Here is a 19,296-nt window from a genome sequence, read left to right as displayed (position 1 = left end):
TAATAATAACTCCACACGTTACATCATGTTAATTCAATAATAAATAAGCACATTTTTTCTTGTTATTTACATGTCACGCGAGCTCGCAGATCTTAATCCTTCCAATCCTTTACCCACCATACTGTGACTCCATGCATCCAGACATTTGAATGCAAATAACAATTTGCAGAGGGTTAATATGTTTATTCAGTAGCACATCGAGTCCGCATCAATGCACAAGATCGTCTCTATTGTAGAGTTTAACCAGGAGAAAGTAGAAAAAAAGACAAGTTTACAAAGTATTTTAAAAAAATGTATTTATATTATGTTCATGTCATGTTTTAAATTGGCCTTACAGCCTTATAGGGAGCTATAAATATAGGTTTTAATTTTCTACAGTAAATCACTATGATGTGATTACTGTCAAAACAGGACAAACTGTGTTTCCAATGGTCGCCACCGCGCGTAAAATGTTAATACACTAGAAATAAAGTTAACATAAAGGTTGGAAGTCGTGATGAAAAGCTCACCGTCTACCCACAAAGTCGCCGCTCTCATAAAAAAAATACTCTGCGAGATTAATATGACAGCCTATCCCTTACAGGCGGCGACTGGTGAGAGCTGTGAGATATTATATGATGGGAGGTCAAATCTGGGTGTTCACACTGGAGTCTGAGGACGATCCATTGAACAGTAACGTGGTGGTACATCCTAGTGGTGGCTGAAAGCAATGGGCTGAACCTCTGCTTGGGGGTTAACTCTCACACAGCGCAGTCCCACACACACACGGAGCCATGCCCAGCACCGAGAGACCGACACTACTAGTGAGCTGCCAGAAGATAACTTCAAAGTTGGCCTCGGTATGAGCCGGCAAACCGACCAAACAGAAGGCACTAACTGAAGCTTTAATTTGGAAAAACAAGCGGTGTTTGAGTGTTTGGCAGCCAAATATCAAGAAAAGCCACTTTTGGAGAGCGCACCGAGGCGAAGGCGCAACCGGGAGCTAAACCCTGCGAGAGGAGGAGGACGAGAGGAACTTCATCGCGATCAGCCACGCTGAAGCGACTTCTCTTTTACGGGACAAACGAGTTTTTGCTCACATTGACATACGTGTTGTTACTGAGAGGAGGACTGTGGCTAATCGCGGCACCGCTTTCTCGGAAGACGCGCGTCAAAGTTTGGAGAGCGGAGCTGCGCCATTAGAAAAAAAAAAACCCTGGTAACAGTTTATTGCTATTGTCAAGACCTGCACTCGTCCTGTCCACGTTCCGGTTACCGATGTCCGTGTACCAAGTCAAACAGCCGCTACTTTACTGGAGAGATGTCCATCAAGAGAAAACTTTAAAGCCCTGAAACATCTCAGAGACTGTAAACATCGCTTCATATCAGAAGGAGGTGCGTGTTCAGCTTCGGCACTCAAACAAAAAAAAAGTTACCGAGAGAGAAAGTGCGAGAACTGAGCCAAGATCTCGAGATAGACTTTATAAGAAGACACGTTGTGAAGTTCTGAGATAAACGTGGGATCATAAAGGTCAGAGTGATGAAGATGAGAGATACTTCGCGAAGAAATGCAGCGGTGAATCCTCAGCACTTGTGAGTCAGTGCGCTTTGTGAAAGGAGGTGGAGGGGGGGAGAGAGAGAGTCTGACGGTCCCTGTTGAAGACCCCCCCGAGTGCCGGGCATAACAAGAGATTTGGTGTGTTGTGTTGTGTTGTTGGGGGGAGGTTGGATAGTAAAGAGAAAAGAGACGGATAAAGTCTGAGAGTGAAGCGGCTAATTGCTTAGTCCGTCCCTCATTACCATATCCAATGCGCGTCCGCTGGACTCCAGCCAATCCTCCCCACCTTCACACGGTGCCATTAATCGCGAGGCATTATTCACTATCATAATTATTATACCGACATGCGCAATCCAACGCACAGCAACAGCAGCGGCAGCAGCAACACCGGCTAATTTCAGATATTTTGTTCCCTCTCCTGCTACCAGACTGTTTGCGAACTTTTTGTGTGTTGATTCCTTCGCTCTTTGCTGATGTATCTGCAAAACGCAGAGACATCTCGGAGCGCAAACGCAGCAGCATCGCCAGCACTGACGCCAGCAGCATGTCCCGTCGCAAGCAAGCCAAGCCGCAGCACCTCAAGTCGGACGAGGATCCCGCACTAGCCGAGGTGATTTCCGAGCACGGTGAGTGGATTTGATCAGCTGAGGTCTCTTATCCAGGTTCTTCTTTCAAACACACTACTTCTCCTTATAGCTGTTCTGCTGCACACCACTGCTGGCTGTCTCTTCACTTTGTTTTAGGTGCGTTTTAAAAACTCTTTTCTTTAAGTTTTACCTTCAATGAAAAGTATTTTTTGGATAAATTTGGATTATTTCTTGGTTGCTGATAAAAACTAATTTCTTAAATATAGATGCAATTTTTCGTAATTAAGCTATTATGATACAGTTATCAAGTTTGTTTTATTCCCAAAAATCAGTTTAACCTGCATCCCGGCTTGTATGACTTTTAAGATTGATGTCAACGAATGTATACAATAATCCAAACAGTATACACTTGCAGCATTTATGTGTTGGAGGCCTTTTGAAAGGCCTGTTTCAAACTAAAAATCACTTAAAGCTTTTCTTTATGTTAAATATCGGAGTCTTTGTAGTCTTATGCAGTTGACTTTGTATGTGCATGCGCGCACACCAAAATACACGCACAGACGTGCATACACACAATTTGATAAGTTGATTAAAAAAATATTCGATATCTCTCTAAGAGCAATCAAATTCTGACTTCTGCAGATATTCAAGCAAATCCTTTAATTGACGTCACATTTTTAATTTTTTTACATTTCTTTAAAAAAACGGTTTTTGATTTTTTATTTTTGCATTAGTGTCTTTTGTCCCTCAGCGCCTGTCTGGCTCTCCGAGGAGCAAAATGCCAGTTCTGTTGCAGGTCGAAGCCTTGTTTTGTTATGGAAATGTTTTTGTTTACCCCCCTCACATAAATTTAGCACACTTGATTTGTTCCCTTTTGCTCACAATGTCGACAAGATCGGTTGACAGAGCTCGTCCTCGCCATGTGGAAAAAAAAAGGCTCATTCATCTTTTAGTCTGGAGACTCAACCTTTTGCGCAATAGAATGATCCTCATAGAGCCAAAGTCAGATCTTAAGCAAGGTGAAACGTTGTAGGAATTATAGAAATAGCACGATAACTGTGGGAATATTATTTTCCTTACATTATTGTGCAAAAATCATTTTATGCATTAATGTTTTTCAGTGTACAATTTAAACATGCATTTTAATTGTTATATTTTACATAGATGTTTTAAATATTGGGAAAATCAAAATGTAAATATGAGGTTTTAGATAAATTAATTTAGTCTTTTTATGTAAGTCAAACAAACATCCTTCAACAATATGATTTACTATTAAAAAAATCACTTTTCTTAGTATTTGAACTGTTGCACCTTTTTTTCATTTCTCTCAGCCAAACCAAAAAAGATGCATCTCATGTGAAGTGTCCATAAAGCTTGATGTTCCCAACAAATCACTGCTATTATTTATACCTCGCTATCTTTACCCATGTTGGCCAACACACACACACACACACACCTAGTCACACTCACACTTTGTAGGTCTTTATAATAGAAATGCGTGATGTAATCTCTGGGGAGCAGCTCTCTTTGCATGGGGTAATGTTGGTGTCACACTGATGACCCTTGTCTCTTTTGTTGTGATTCAGTTTGTGGATTTATGATTTCAGGGCGATTCACAATTTAACAGCAACATTGTCTCTGCTTCAATGTTGAGGTGACCTGTCCCAAGATTTTGGTCAGAGATACGAAACATCCATCAGGTTGCTCTCCTGTAGGATCACGGAATGAAAAATGAACTTCCTTTTCTGTAGTAAAACCTGACATTTGGACTATTTAGATGTTGGAAGTATTTCTTTAAAAAAAAAAAAAAAATTGCAATTTATAAAACATGAAGCACTGTAAAGATAAATCCACCAAGAGAGCGAATTAGTGTAGAATTCTGAAAAATATATACACTCTTCTCTTCTATTATTTTCTCCATTTTAACACCTTCCTGCATAAATAGGGGTATATGTGTAGTTTTAAAATAAAGATACTCAAACACAGACTGTGTTGTGGGTAACTTATAGTCTCTATGCCATTGTACTTAAGACTGGAAGTGGCTGTGGAATGTTCTTGCCTATCCTTGTTGGAGCACTATACTGGCTCGCTTGTTTTCACGCAGGACAGACGTTGCAGTTAAACAATCCCAAGCCTTTGGCAGAGCACAGTGAGCCCATACACACTTAGATAAACCTAATAATACCATGTCTCATCCAAAGCTACCTTACAGACCAGCTACAAATGTCAGACTGTCAGTGTAACATTGCAGCATGATCAGATTCTCCGCTGCCTATTGCCGTGGTGCAGCTCGTGACGACACTATTGATCGCTGGCTTGACAAATCATTGCATATAATGTCGAAGGAATTCAAAAAGTTCCAATCGTCAGTCGCTTCTTGATTTAGACTTAAAATCTATATACGTTGGGGCGAATGGTAAAGAGGAACAAAAAAAGTCAAGTATCCGAGTATTGTTCAGACTAAAAGCTCAAGGACACACACTGTCTGTAGCGCATTTCATGAAAATACACATCATGCAAGAAAATATCCACAAGGTCAGGGAGTTTGGTTATGATCTTAAATGCCAATGTTAGATCACCTTGTGTGTTCAGCTTTTTTCCAAATCGTCAGTTTGATGTGACTTTTTTTTGTGTGTGAATTTCTTTCACTGTTGTCCACTGCAGCTCAGTGAGGACCTCTTTAATGTGCTGCATCCCTGAAAAGATGAAAAAATAAAATTAAGTGCCAACAAGCCCTTGTCTGGCATATCATCTCCCCCTCGGGCCTTCCGGACACTTGCCCCCCGGAGGCATGGGGGGTTGTGTGTGTGTGTGTGTGTGTGTGTGTGTGTGTGTTAGGATTGGGAAGTGGGGAGGGGTGGGGGGGGGTCTGCTTAGGAGTGCTTTTATAAAGCTTGCTGACTTAACCTTTGTCTAGCTCGGCAAGCCAGGTCCTGCCGCTAGATGTCAAGCTCCTTGTACAATTAGAACATGTGTGCCGTTGACCTTGGCAGCACAGCTTACTCGTGTCCTAGAAAGTGTGAACAGCGACGGGCTTTTCATCTTGCCACCACTTCCTCTGCATCCAGTGTCTTTGAAGGTGTGCATTGTGGAATGTGTGGGAGGCGGTAGCGTGCAAATTGTGTAAGAACACACTTTGTTTCCATCTTGTGCTTACACCTTTTTAGAGGACTTTACTACATTAAATGTATCTAGTTATAGATGGAGATGTACAGGATCAACCACAACCAAGGCAAGTAAAATTTCAGGACATTACTGCACTATAAAAATTATATTAATTATCTTAGTAAGTATCTAAGGAAGGACACATTAGTTTTAATGTCATAGAGAGGTTTCAGTTTTCAGTTTGGTGTTTTATTCACAGATTTTCAGTGTTGGTGAGGGTCGGATCCACATGTATTCAATGTGTAAATCTTTACTGAATTCTCACACACCATCATAATGTTTAAGTGGAACTTTTTTCCTTTCTCTACAACATAATGTTAGAGGCAGAGATGTAGTTATGGGGTGTAAAAAATATAATATAGTGAGAAGATCCCTGCTGACAGTGACAACATGGTTGTTGCCCACTTCCCCTGCAGTGGGGCTTTGTTTGGCTTTTGTTTTAATCCCCTCTCACCATTGGGTGCAGGCCTGTGGACCACCCACATAGTTGTGCCAAAGATGTCTTCGAGAAGGCTCTCAAATATGGCTGTGTCTTAATTACTACTCAGCACTGAAAACACACACACGAACAAGTAAGATCCTGATTGAGAGGAAGGACTAGACAAGAGCGAAGGACTTTTTAACTTTAGACAAGACAGCAGATTTTGGGGGATTTAGGAGAAAGCTAACAAGCCATCAACTGAAGAGGTAAAATGATTCATGAGTGGTTTTTTTTCTTAAGATCATTTTGTTTGTTTTGATGATTTTAGCATTGATCGCTTCAGAAAATGTTCGGAAAGGTCACGCAGGAGCAGTTTGACAACTGAAATGTGTCCATTTGATAATGACCGTGCTTTGTTGTCTTGGTGTTAAGAGTACAGCCTTTTAATTTCAAAAGCAGCATCTAAATTGAAAGGGAGCTGAAGCACAGATCGGCATTTAAAAAGACAAATACTTTTGAATTTCTCTTTGGCCTGCTGAGGATGAGCATCCATTAGATCGTAAAGCCTCCTCCTCATCTCGATCTCCTTTTGTAAATCCAGATCCAGAGAGACAGCGAGCCATCTTGACGGGTGACACAGTCATCTGGACAGAGTGCCGTCATTGAATACTGTATTGCAAATGCTTACACAAACAAATCGTTAATGTTTTGGCTGCTCCACATCTGCAGGCAATGACAAAGGCCCCTCTGTTAGTGCAGATATGACTGTACCACTCTGCTGTAGGGCTGACCAGGCCGATGACACACACAGAGCTATGCTGAGGACGCTCAAGCCTCTGCAGGTCTGCATGGAATCACTCGAGGGGATGCTTTATGCGTTAATAGCCACAGAGACATTACAATACCTGGGACTGTGCAAGAGCAGAAATAATAAAGAATAGTAGATGTATTTTTTTTTTTTTTTTTGAAAGATCTGTTATTTTTTTAAATTACACACAAACAATAAACCTCCAGGAGAATTTACACTTTGACAAATAGGAAGATTATTTTAAAAATGAGAACAAACACTTCTCAAAAATGCAAAGTCAAAGAAAAGAAAGAATTTTTTTTTCTTCTGTGTTTTTGTCTGATCCATTGATAAATTACAAAATCAAAATGCAGCGAAGTACACACAACTCAACAGTCGAAGTTGTCCGTCAAAAATATGAAATAACTTAGAAATGTATCACAAAAAAAAGGATTCTCTATCAAATATAGTGGTGGAGGTGTAATAAAATAATTTAATGGAAAATGCAACTGGCACAAGAATTCCAACATTGTTAAACCTAGCAGGCCTCCTTTTTGCCCCCCTCCCCCCCTCCCTCCCTCCACTCCCATCCAACTTGGGCTGGTCCTACAGTGATGCATCTCTCTTTAAGGGTCCTAAGCTATCCTCAGATGCTTGAGAAGAATACATTTTAAACAGACAGAAGGAGGGGCGGTTCAAGGAAGGCTGTAAGTGCAGCCGCTTTTTTAGAGATTACAGTACTCACTGCCTGTGTTTATGTGAATCAAATCAAACATACAGTATGACAAACATATTTTGAGCTGCGAAAAAGTTTAAATCTAAGATACAATAACCTTAAAATAATCTCTTTTTTTATGAGATAGAGCTGACTTTACCTTATCATGGAGTAAATGTTACCAGTGTCATTGTCTGTGTGTGTATTCATTAAGTAAATCTGGAAATGGTTAAGAATGGGAGAATTTGTAATTGCTCAATGCTTCGCTCAATGCACGGCTCTGTGGCTTTCACAGAATCAGTGGAAAGCATGAATACCTCATCTGATATAATATGTCAGATTAGCGGTTTCAGTTAGCATGCCAAAGATTGCTGAGCAAGATAGCGGACACACAGATTCAATGTCTACAATCCCCCCATTGACCGCGTTCAGCTTAATATTTGCATCTGAGTAAATGAAGACTCTTAGAGGAATGAAAAACGGATTGGATTTTTTTTTTCATCCCTTCCTTTCTCATGCTATAGGAAAATCAATACCTCCCCCCCCACATACACACACACACCACACACACACACACACACACACACACACACACACACACACACACACACACACACAAACTCTCTCCTTTTCACTGTCTTGCAAACACATAACAACCACAAAATGTCGCCTTCATACAGCTGCTCACCATGATGGCACCTCACTGTTGGTTGGCACCCAAAGTGGTTGTGGAAGCATAGAAATAATCAGGTGTTACACTGATATGTGTTGTATTGTAATATATTGACTAATTGTAGCGATGTTGTGTAGCGACTGTCCTGCATCTGATTCAGTGAATGTTTCCTTCAAACTTTTTTAAACGGCAGCGAACACACGAGTTAGTCACAGTATTTTGAGCTACAAGATCGTAATGTAAAATTGTGAAAAAATCTTCACAATATTCTTTTGGTAATATTCTTTAATGCAGTTTGCTACAAAACTGAAAATGTCACATGGGAAGAAAATGTTCAACTAAAAACAGGGTTTTTTTAAATTCCCTAAATATAATTTAAAGTAGGAAAAATCCCATTTTATCTTTTGTTTAAACTTAAAAATACAGCACTTCACAGTAAATTTAACAAGGTAGGCCTGAGCAAACACACTTATTCACCCACTTGGCAGGCGTTTTTCAGTGATAGAAAAAGTCATGTGTATATGTGTGTATGTGGCCTTTTAGAGGTGTTTATCTCTATACATATGCATTTAATTTGTGTGTCTACAAAAGTGTGCGAGAAAAAAACATGTCTGCGTGTGTTTGTGTGTGTATGTGTGTATGTGTGTGTGTGTGTGTGTGTGTGTGTGAGGTCACAGGCATACAAAGGCCCCCACTTGTAATTGTATGAATGAATAAAAGAGATTGACAGTAATACCATTCTAATAACTAATCAGCTCAACACAATGCCTACTCATTTGTGTTGACCTTTCAACCCTCAATTATGGAAATGAGTTCTGCTGTCCGCTGCTGGGCTAAAGAGATTTTCAGCCTGCTGTCACGTGTCGCTGAATTTTTCAGTCACTTGCTCCTATTCACTCGTCGATTTTTGGTCTTTTTGGTGATGTTTTTTAAGAGAAGTTTACAAAATGACCAATTATGTTTGCGTTTTAATAGAATTTTTATATTGAGTTCACAGGCTGGTGAGAAGAAAATCATGGGGGAGGTGACTTGATATTACAAAAAGGATATAATGCACATCTGAAAAATGAAAATGTGTAGCATATTATATTTTATAATCAGCGTTTTTTTTTCCTCTAATTTAACCTAGCAACATACGTGACTAAGTTAAATAATATCTTGTTCTGTCAGCCCTGCTCCCCAATGAGGATAGGAACACGGAGCCTGTCCAAAGCCTTTCTGTTGATAATTAATAAGTTACAGACACCAGACCTTGATAGCTCATGCCCCCTTTGGCCAGAAATTACAGGAGTGATGAATTTCTTTACTAATGAGTCACTGTAATTGGCACAAATACTTCATGTCTGCCTCACCATGGCTCACTCCATTTTAACCTTTAAAATGAGCAGGAGCACCGTATGCTCACTCACTTACAAAGCACAGTAAGACCTTTAATGTTGTATAAACATGTGCAGTCTGTAATGTGCAGTATTTTCTAGTAGTTTTTAGAGGTAATGCCACCCTAAACATTTTCTTTTTATCTTTTTAATTCATAGCTTAAGCTGGTCAAGCCTTCTGGGTGAGTTGCACTCCTATGATTAGTGCAAACAGTAATGAAAAAATGAAAGCAGTTTCTTTATTCAGAGATGTTTCTTTTTTGGATTTTTAGTTATAGTCACATACACACATGCAAATAATTATTAACTTGGTTTTAGCCTCTTTATTGGTGACTAACTAAGTTAAGCAATTATAAAATCACCTAAGAACTTAACCTTGTTTTACAGCAGATTTTTTTAGAGTCCATCTTTTTGTGAAACAAATCATTTTCATCTGCAATAAATGTCTATGACACTGTCTAAACATTTTTATAGTATAAAGTGTATAGTAAATAGTTTGATTTATAGGTAAATAGTTATATATGATATATGGTGGGTCTCTGAGTGTAACTGAATACACTCAAGACTGAAAAAAAAAGTATGTGCCAGATGCTGTGGTAGTGATTGAGCACACTTCCTATGAAAAGGGCGTATGTATACAGCCACAAACAACTCACACACACAGACTGTAAGGATACTCAAACACACACCGAAATTTTAAGAAAATACATAAAAGGGAGGCTGTTATTACATGGTTTTGATCAGGTGTGAATTAGGTCAATGTTCAGAGCCTGCAGCGGCTTGTTTGACTCTGATGGTTGCATGTGGAAGAGGAAGTGGCTTCCTACAACTGTGATTAAACATGTGTAACTAATCAGAGACTTTGCTGCCATCTCACTAGCATGTAATTTGTTGAGTCTTATTTCTGATAGCATGGGATAGAGAGAGAGACAGAGAGACAGAGACAGAGAGAGAGAAAGAGAGAATGTAACATTGGGAATTTCTTAACTGAAAGAGAATGTTTTGTATTTCAGAATATTTCAAAAAAACATTTCAAAGTAGGTTTAATTTAAAATTAAAGACGCCCTTACTTTTAGCAACACAATTTTCTTGACATCATAACAACAGAACATTCCAGTACAGTCCCTCGCTTAGACTCAGGGCTAAAGAATTACCGTTGCAATGCCAAATGAAAAGGCCCAGGCATTTGAAATTCAGGTGGAAATGACTGGGCTGGATAGCAGAGGGGAATCCTAATGGGGCCATCAAAGCCCTGATTTGTACCCAACAGACGAGGCAGCCGTGAATTGTATGAAATATTGGAAATCAATAGGTTCTATGGAATTTCATTAAGCGGCAGTATCCACAATTGATAGGCCCTCATAATTTGATGGATTGCACAAAGAAAATTATTAGCTGGCTCTATGGAGAGGGTGTGAATGCACAAACCTGGGTCTTGAGAATTGGTGAACTAGGGCAATTTGTTCAGAGTAAAAAAATAAAAAGAATATTGATTTTGGTTATGTTAAAAGAGAGAAAAAAATCAAAGGTTAAATTCTTTGCAGCACTGCACTGCAAAATATGTGGATTCTTTATTGATTATTTATTCATTAATTCTTCTCTTTTTTTTTTGTTCCCTCCTCCCTCCTTCCCTATCCCCTTCCACTCACCTGACCCCCTCCCCTTAGCCCGAGGTGAAGTGCTGGAGGATGCTGACAGCGGGAATGAGAGCCGCAGTGGCAGTGAAGAGACCCATGTATGTGAGAAGTGTTGCGCTGAGTTCTTCAAGTGGTCAGACTTCTGTGAACATTTAACAAGCTGCACCAAGAACCCACTGGTGCTCATAGTGAATGACAATGAGGACACACCTAACCCCTCCCAGGAGTACCCCACAGAGCCCTCCCCTGTACCCAGCTTTCCTAGCGAGCAAGCTGACAGCGAGGACCCCAGGGAGGGCAACCACAGTCCTGCCGGTGAGGGGGATGATGTCCCAGAGACAGCAACCTTAAATGGGGTCAATGTCCTAGAAAAGGAGGATGAGCAGATGGAGCTGGAGCTTTCTCCTGAAAAAAACATGGATCCTGAAGAGAGAGATGTGACATCCCCTGAGCCAGACAGTTCCCTACCTCAGCTCAATGATGTCGTCCCCTCCACTGTTACAAGCTATGCCATGCCAAGCACTAATGTTACCCTGGAGACTCTGCATGGCACCCGGGTTGCAGTTGCCCAGTTTTCACAGAGTGTGAGGGCAGCAGCAGGCAGTGGGGTATCCACCATGGCTATTCCCATGATCCTGGACCAGCTGATGGCCCTCCAGCAGCAGCAGATACACCAGCTGCAGCTGATAGAACAAATACGCAGTCAAGTGGCTCTGATGAACAGACAGTCTGCCTCACAGCCTGCACTCAACCACCATCACAGCACTGCTGCTGGAAATCAGGGGCCTGTATCGTCCTGTGTCCCCCCTGTCGCAAGTCAGCTTCAGCTACACAACTTCATCACTCCGCCTGTCCATCAGCTGCCTGTTAGGTTGCCGGCCACTCTCAATAGCCAAGGTCCTTCACCTCTGACCTCAGCAATAGAAGGGCCTCTCCCTCAAACACCACAAAGTAGCAGTCAGCAGTCTAACTCTTCAATCCCCAACACATCATCAAATAATTCGGTGTTTCCTCCACCCACTGGCTCCGGATTGTCATCTCTACTACCCTCCTGCTCATCCTCAGTCACAAACAACAACATTAGCACGAGTAGTAGTGTAATAGGAAGTGGTGGCATTAGCAGCAGCTCAGCTCTTCCCAGGAACTCCACCACCCCTCCGTCACTCAGCCACAACAGCCTCCTGAGCTCTGCCTCCAGTCTACCACTGATACCTCACAGCTCGTCGAGCAGCGTTATCTTCCCCAACCCACTGGCCAGTATAGCAGCCACAGCCAATGCGCTCGACCCCCTCTCTGCTCTGATGAAGCATCGAAAGGGGAAGCCCCCAAATGTGTCTGTGTTTGACACTAAGCCCAGCTCTGAGGATCCCTTCTTCAAGCATAAGTGTCGGTTCTGTGCCAAGGTGTTTGGCAGTGACAGTGCCCTACAGATCCACCTGCGTTCCCACACTGGAGAGCGGCCCTACAAGTGCAACATATGTGGCAACCGTTTCTCCACCAAGGGGAATCTTAAAGTCCACTTCCAGAGGCACAAAGAGAAATACCCACATATTCAGATGAACCCATACCCTGTGCCAGAGTACCTTGACAATGTGCCCACAAGCTCAGGCATCCCATATGGCATGTCTTTGCCCCCAGAAAAACCTGTCACCACATGGTTAGACAGCAAACCTGTCCTGCCCACTGTTCCCACCTCAGTTGGGCTCCAGCTACCTCCCACACTGCCTAGTATGATGGGGGGTTTTGGTGAGTCTCCAAGCCTCACTCCGCTCAACAGGTCCCCTCAGAGGCCATCTCCACCTTCAAGCGAGTGTGCGTCTTTGTCCCCTAATATCATCATTGACTCTGGCATGACCACTACTTCACCTTCCCCAAAACCCAGCCTAGGGGGTGATGCACCTCCTCTCTTGAAGCCTGAAGGTGTTCTCCTGCCACCAAGCTGCTCTACTCAGCCAGGGGAGAACACCACCACCACACCTACAGTAACTCAAGTGGTCCTTTCCACTACCACCACCTCCACCACATCGTCCTGCAGTGCCCAAGTCACTGAACCCATCACTAGCCCCAACTCTCTTTCCAACCCAGTCTCCCATCCTGTTCTCCCCATGCTTTCAGACCAATTTAAGGCCAAGTTTCCCTTTGGAGGCCTCCTAGACTCTATGCAAACCTCAGAGACATCAAAGTTGCAGCAGCTTGTTGAGAACATTGACAAGAAGATGACTGACCCCAACCAATGTGTCATCTGCCATCGTGTTCTGAGCTGCCAGAGTGCTCTAAAGATGCACTATCGCATCCACACTGGTGAGAGGCCTTTCAAATGCAAGATATGTGGGCGGGCATTCACCACCAAGGGAAATCTGAAAACACACTTTGGTGTCCATAGGTCCAAACCCCCACTTCGGGTCCAGCACTCATGCCCCATATGTCAGAAGAAGTTCACTAATGCTGTTGTGCTGCAGCAGCACATCCGTATGCATATGGGAGGGCAGATCCCCAACACCCCAATCCCTGAAAGCCTCCAGGAGATGGACACTGACCTCTCCTTTGATGAGAAGAGCTTAGATGCGATGAGTAATTATGATGATGACCTTCTGGATGAAATGGAACAGGCTATGGACGATGAAGCTGACTTAAAAGAGGGAGAAGTGGACCCATTAAAACCTTATTCACCTGGGAGTTCCCCACCAACTTCGATCATTTCCAGCATTGCTGCTATGGAGAACCAAATGAAGATGATTGACTCCACTGCCAACATGACCCGTTCATTTGGTCAAAAGCCCACAGTAAATGGCAGCAGCTTTGGAGGAGAGACTGAGTGCTTTACCACTGATTCCCTGTCTGCAATGGGGGATGCTGAAGGTCAAAGCTTGGGGAGCCCTGCTTTGTCTGAGTCCTCTGACTCTTTGCAGCATTTGTCCCCAGCTCACAGCCATTCTGAGAGCCAGCGATCCAAGTCCCCAGCTACATTCAACAATAATAACAACAGCAGTGCCATGACAGCAGAAGAGGGCCAAGAGAACAATACAGCAGGCTTGGCAACAGTGAAGTCGGAAAAATCAGAGACCCCATCTCCGCTTTCTGCAACTGAAGGCAACGGGGCCCTTGACCTGACCGCCACTCAACCTGGCAGGCACTTTATCAAGGAGGAGAGCCACTTCAATATGCTGTTTCTAAACAGAGATCGAGGTGTGTATGTACAAAATCTACTAACGCTGAATTCATTATATAAAGTGAATTTAATATAGATACAGATTTAATGTGTAGTTATTTCTAAAAAATAATGTACTCAAAATGACAATATCACACACACCATAATGTTATTGTAATAGCTTCGAGTAATTTATTTGATAACCAGTAAATGATCAAACGTAGTTGAAAATAAAATTCACACATTTTATAAATTAATACATAAACTAAATAAACAGTAGTGGAGTGGGCTTCAGTAGGGAAGTGTGATTTATGAATTTTCAAGTCAGAGTAAATCAGGCAGTTGCCTAGCAGTGATTTGGGGCTCCCAGATTACAAAATTACCCCATTCAGTTTTAGTGTTTCACTAGTCTAATATTAATTTGACCTCTTCTCTTTCAGGTCTGAACACTCCTAATTTGGCCAGCACTGCATCAAACATGATCAAAATGGAGATGAATGGACACGGCAAGTCAATGTCCCTGAGTGACAACTCCCACTTGCCTGTGGGCATCCAAGTTCCTGCTGCAGCGCCCCAGACCACCATGAGCCCCAGCATCAACCCCATGTTGGCTCCCCCGCCCCCACGACGCACTCCTAAGCAGCACAACTGCCACTCATGTGGGAAGAATTTTTCTTCAGCCAGCGCTCTGCAAATCCATGAGCGTACACACACTGGGGAAAAACCTTTCGCCTGCTCTATTTGTGGAAGGGCTTTCACCACAAAGGGCAATCTGAAGGTATGTGCCAACTTGATATAGCACCAATTAGAACTGTACATAAATGGGGTTGTTCTGGTTGCAAAGATGCATACTATGTAACATGCAACACTCTGGGATTGATTCTGGCTGAAGGCCTTTGGAGTACTGTATACAGCCCCACCACGCACACACTTTTTAAGTGGGTAGTTAGTAGTTAAACCACTAGCATGTGTTTAACAGGGATAGTTTGCATTTTCTGAAGTGGGGTTGTATGAGGTACTTATCTATAGTCAGTGTATTACCTGCAGTAGATGGATGGTCCACACCCCTCCAAAATTAGCACGGAAGCTATGCAATATACTGCTGTGGACGGGGCCAACAGCAAAATGTAGTATAGCCAACAAAAAAAGGCCCACCTAAAGAAATTAATATAATGTTTAAGTGTACACTATATTTAGAATTTTCACCGTTTTACCTTGCCGTCATACAGCCATTTCCTTTGGCACTACATTTTCTCAATTGTAGAACTTGTATTGTATTGTATTCCTACGGATGCCACACACTGTATTACGCAACAGCACTTTCTGACCCAAACAGCTGATTTGCGGCGTAATACTGTGCAGCATGGGCAGGAATACAGAAGCTCTACGGTTGAGAAAATGTAGTGCCAAAGGCAAGGGCTGTAAGGTGGTAAGGGAAAGTAGTGAAAATATTCCTAATATAGTGTTCATTTAAACTGATATTGATTTTTTTAGGTTGAACTTTTTTTAGGTGGCTAAAATACGTTTTGCTGCTGGCTCCGTCCACAGCAGTAGATTGCTTAGCTTCCTTAACTTCTGCAGATAATACACTGACTACGGATAAGTACCTCATAGAACCCCACTTCAAAAAATGCCAACTATCGCTTTAACATCAATACATTTCAGATGTAAAAATACGCATTTAATCTCAACTAAAGAGCTTCAGATTTTCAAATTTCCGTTTTAAGTAAAAATCACTTTACACGATTTAAGTCTCAACAAAGGCTGAAATGTGGCTGCTGCCTTAAGACTTTGTCATACTTTCTGCGTTGTGTGTCCGTGGACAGCTGTAGACTTGCACGAGGACCACAGATGCGCATGCGGTTCCATTCATACTTTTTTCAGAGGTCCGTGGACACAGACACATTCCACACGTGAGCACTAGTGAACAGGGTTGAAGCATGATAACTTTCCAGAATACTAAAGCCCAGTCTGTTAGTTTTACAAACCCCTATGCAGTGTTTTTCGGATCAGCCTTTAAATGCAATAATCTGTTACTCCAACCGGACTTGCTGGATCATATTTCATTGTGTCACCGGCACTTTAAGTAATATGCCCACATCAACACAGCCCATTGTATTGTTTTACACAGGGCTATTTTCAGTCTGAATAGAGCTGAGTTACTGTATGTTGCTGAAACACACGAAAAAGTCGAAAAAAGAAAAGCGACAGCTTAATGAGAATAGGAATACAGTACACATATACCATAGACAAGACAGGCATTCTTGTTCTCCTCACCCATGCTACTCAGAGAAATGGGGTTATGCAAGTAACCTAAAGTTTGCTTTTCTAGCACATGTGCAGTTGATGCACTTGCTATGAATACAGCCCACATGGTCACAACTTTTTAGCCGCACACAGACATCTGCAGAGAGGCCATGCGGATCCTCGCGGACATGGGCAGATGACGACATTTATGTCATATGGACCAACACAGACCCTCGTGGCCTCACAGCCTTTTCCCTTTGTTTGTTTGGATGTAGTATTTTCCCTGGATGTTGTATCTTCAGTTTACAATGACACTCATAATGTTTCTTTTTATTTTCTTGCTAATTTTAGGTTCACATGGGAACACACATGTGGAACAATGCTCCAGCCCGGAGGGGTCGGCGACTGTCTGTGGAGAATCCCATGGCCCTGCTGGGTGGGGATGCCATGAAGTTCAGCGAGATGTTTCAAAAGGATCTGGCGGCTCGGGCCATGAATGTCGACCCGGGCTTTTGGAACCAGTATGCAGCCGCTATCACCAATGGCCTGGCCATGAAGAACAATGAGATCTCTGTGATCCAGAATGGAGGCATCACCCAGCTGCCTGTCAGCCTCGGCGCTGCAGGAATCACTTCATTGGGAGCCATGCCTGGAGGAATGGACCGTGTTCACACTGGCAGCAGCCCTCCTATGTCTGGTATGGAGAAAGCAGGTCTGGAGGTCGGGGCCAGCCGCCCCTTCTCCAGATTTATGGAGGAGAACAAAGAGATTGGGATCAATTAAAAAGACTTTTCTGTATTATTCCAAGGTAGGCGTTTGGCAAAGACTAAGAGTCTGACAACAAGGAAAGAAACTGCTGATCCAGTCTAAACTCATGCGTACTATATTATGTACAGATTAAATATTTTTTGTTTGGTTTTGGAAATATAGTATTTAGTATTGATTAGAGGTCTTTGCCTTTCACCCATTCCCTCCTCACTTGATATTTCGCCTATACGAAGAATACTTTGTCTCTTGTTTGAGAATATGTCGTCTTGCAAGATTTGCATGGTACTTGGTTTTCAGTATGTTTGACTGCTTTTATGAATTCATTTGAAACCAGGATCCTGCCTCATTTATGATGGGGAAGCATCTTACAGGACTAAAACAGAAAAGAACAGAGATTTGTTTAAAGACAGTCTGGCCTTTGTCTGGCAACCTTGTTTATGATTGCTCTTTTAGATATAAAAGGGCCATGGATAGACTGAAGAAAAGACTGAAGTATAGTGTTTCTGTGCTCGCCTGATTTTTTTTTTTTCTCATGAACAAGAAAACTTGAAAAAAATAATGTTTGAACTATTTTAATCTTTACATTTAGTCTCCCAGCATTGTCTTATAATATTGTCCTGTGTCTTTAGTATTTATGATATTGACAAAAAAGCGGGTATACAAAAATATATTTAATGGCCCAAGCATTTTATTGATCCATTTTTTTTCTAAACTGCAGGCTTCACTGATGAATATCTCTTTCAATAAAGACAGTATGTCATTTGAGTTGACAACAGAGAAAAATGGTAGGTTTTATTTGGATATCTGTTGAGATTATGTGTATCTCATTACATGTACATGTACATGTACATGAGGCTAGAGATATCCGAAGCTGCTATGACCACAACCCTGCTTTTAACCTTTGTAAAAAGAAAAAAAGAAGTGATCCTTTTGAAGAAATATCTATGTATAGAAATACAGACAAATCTAAAACAGGTATGCATATTTTGTATCACATAAAAATAGACATCATGAGTTGAGAGTATTTGTCATGTTTGTGAATGCACTTTTTAAAAACAAGACGTTTTGTCTGTGAGTTACCGTTAACCTTTTGACTGAGCTATCTATCACGTGCTGTTTTCATTGTTTTCAGCGTACCACTCCTACAATTTGCAGTGTCGGTTCTCTGTTATTGCATCTGTGCTACTCGTCAGAGTGCAAACTCATCACTCAATCAAAACCTTCTTAAATAAAAAAAAAGAGAACAGGTGTGTGTTTGAATGGTTTCCTTATCTGCATCACGTTTTCCCTTTCTCTGTCACCCTTTAATTTCCATAAATTAAAACTGAAATACCACATACATTTGATCAAATCAATGACAAGGTGTCTTTTATCATTGTTATCATTCAAACTTTTAAAAAAATATATTCAGAATATTATTCAATGTTTTAGAGCTAAAAGATGAGGGAAGAAGAAAAAATCCTAGAAAATATCTTCTTTTATTTTATTCTAATTGACCACCAGAGAGTCTCACTGAATTTTAAAGCAATTAAACAATTAATAAAATTAAATATGTTTTATGTAAATTATTTTGAAATAATTATTAATTAAATGTATGTTATCAATGGCATTTGTATTATTAATAATAGTATTTAACTATTAATAAAATATATTAATTTGTAATTTTGGAGCTTCCTGGAAAATTGTTGCTGATTTATTTTCTCATCTTATGAGACACACTGCTCTTTTAACAACAGTTCACTGATATTGTTTTGGGAAAAGTTTCCCTCAAAAATACTCATTAAAATAATTAGATTTTCTGCCGTTTTTATTGTTGCTGCTTTGCAATTTTGGAATTTTATTTAAATTCGTGAAAGCATGTGTGCATGTGTGTGTTCCCCTTCTGTACAGATCAGTCTACACATTAGAAAAAAAACACATAATTGCAGCTGAAGATATGACTTCTCTTATATTCAGGAAATCTACCTTTGAAAAGATAAATAGCACATCAACAACTCTACATGTAATTGAACAATTTATTCATAGTCAGAGGAAAATTCTATAACATAGTATGTTATTTATGTGCAAAATGTATTGTGGACAATCACTGTTTTCAAAACATAATACTACCCATAATTAATGACTATGTAGCAAATAAATTAGTATTCAAACTGAACACATATAAAATCCATACAACAGAATGCTGACAAAGGATGACATATTGATAATAACAACAAAATTGGCATTACGTCTGAA

The 19,296-nt window shown here is 41.1% G+C and overlaps 1 protein-coding gene across 1 annotated transcript; it reads left to right on the top strand.

Annotated features, from left to right (window-relative positions):
• The first annotated feature begins 444 nt into the window (after positions 1 to 444).
• sall3a (spalt-like transcription factor 3a) lies at positions 445 to 18,337 on the top strand. The gene is made up of 4 exons (XM_044357961.1): positions 445 to 2,163; positions 10,929 to 14,084; positions 14,487 to 14,824; positions 16,645 to 18,337. Exons 1-4 carry the CDS (start codon positions 2,082 to 2,084, stop codon positions 17,074 to 17,076), a joined length of 4,008 nt encoding a protein of 1,335 aa, XP_044213896.1. The 5' UTR covers positions 445 to 2,081; the 3' UTR covers positions 17,077 to 18,337.
• The last annotated feature ends 959 nt before the right edge of the window (positions 18,338 to 19,296 follow it).

The sequence above is a fragment of the Thunnus albacares genome, chromosome 8 (assembly GCF_914725855.1).
Source record: "Thunnus albacares chromosome 8, fThuAlb1.1, whole genome shotgun sequence".
Classification (NCBI taxonomy): Eukaryota; Metazoa; Chordata; class Actinopteri; order Scombriformes; family Scombridae; genus Thunnus; species Thunnus albacares.
The sequence above is the reverse complement of the archived record's forward strand: the minus strand, read 5'-3'. Positions and strand labels throughout refer to the sequence as shown.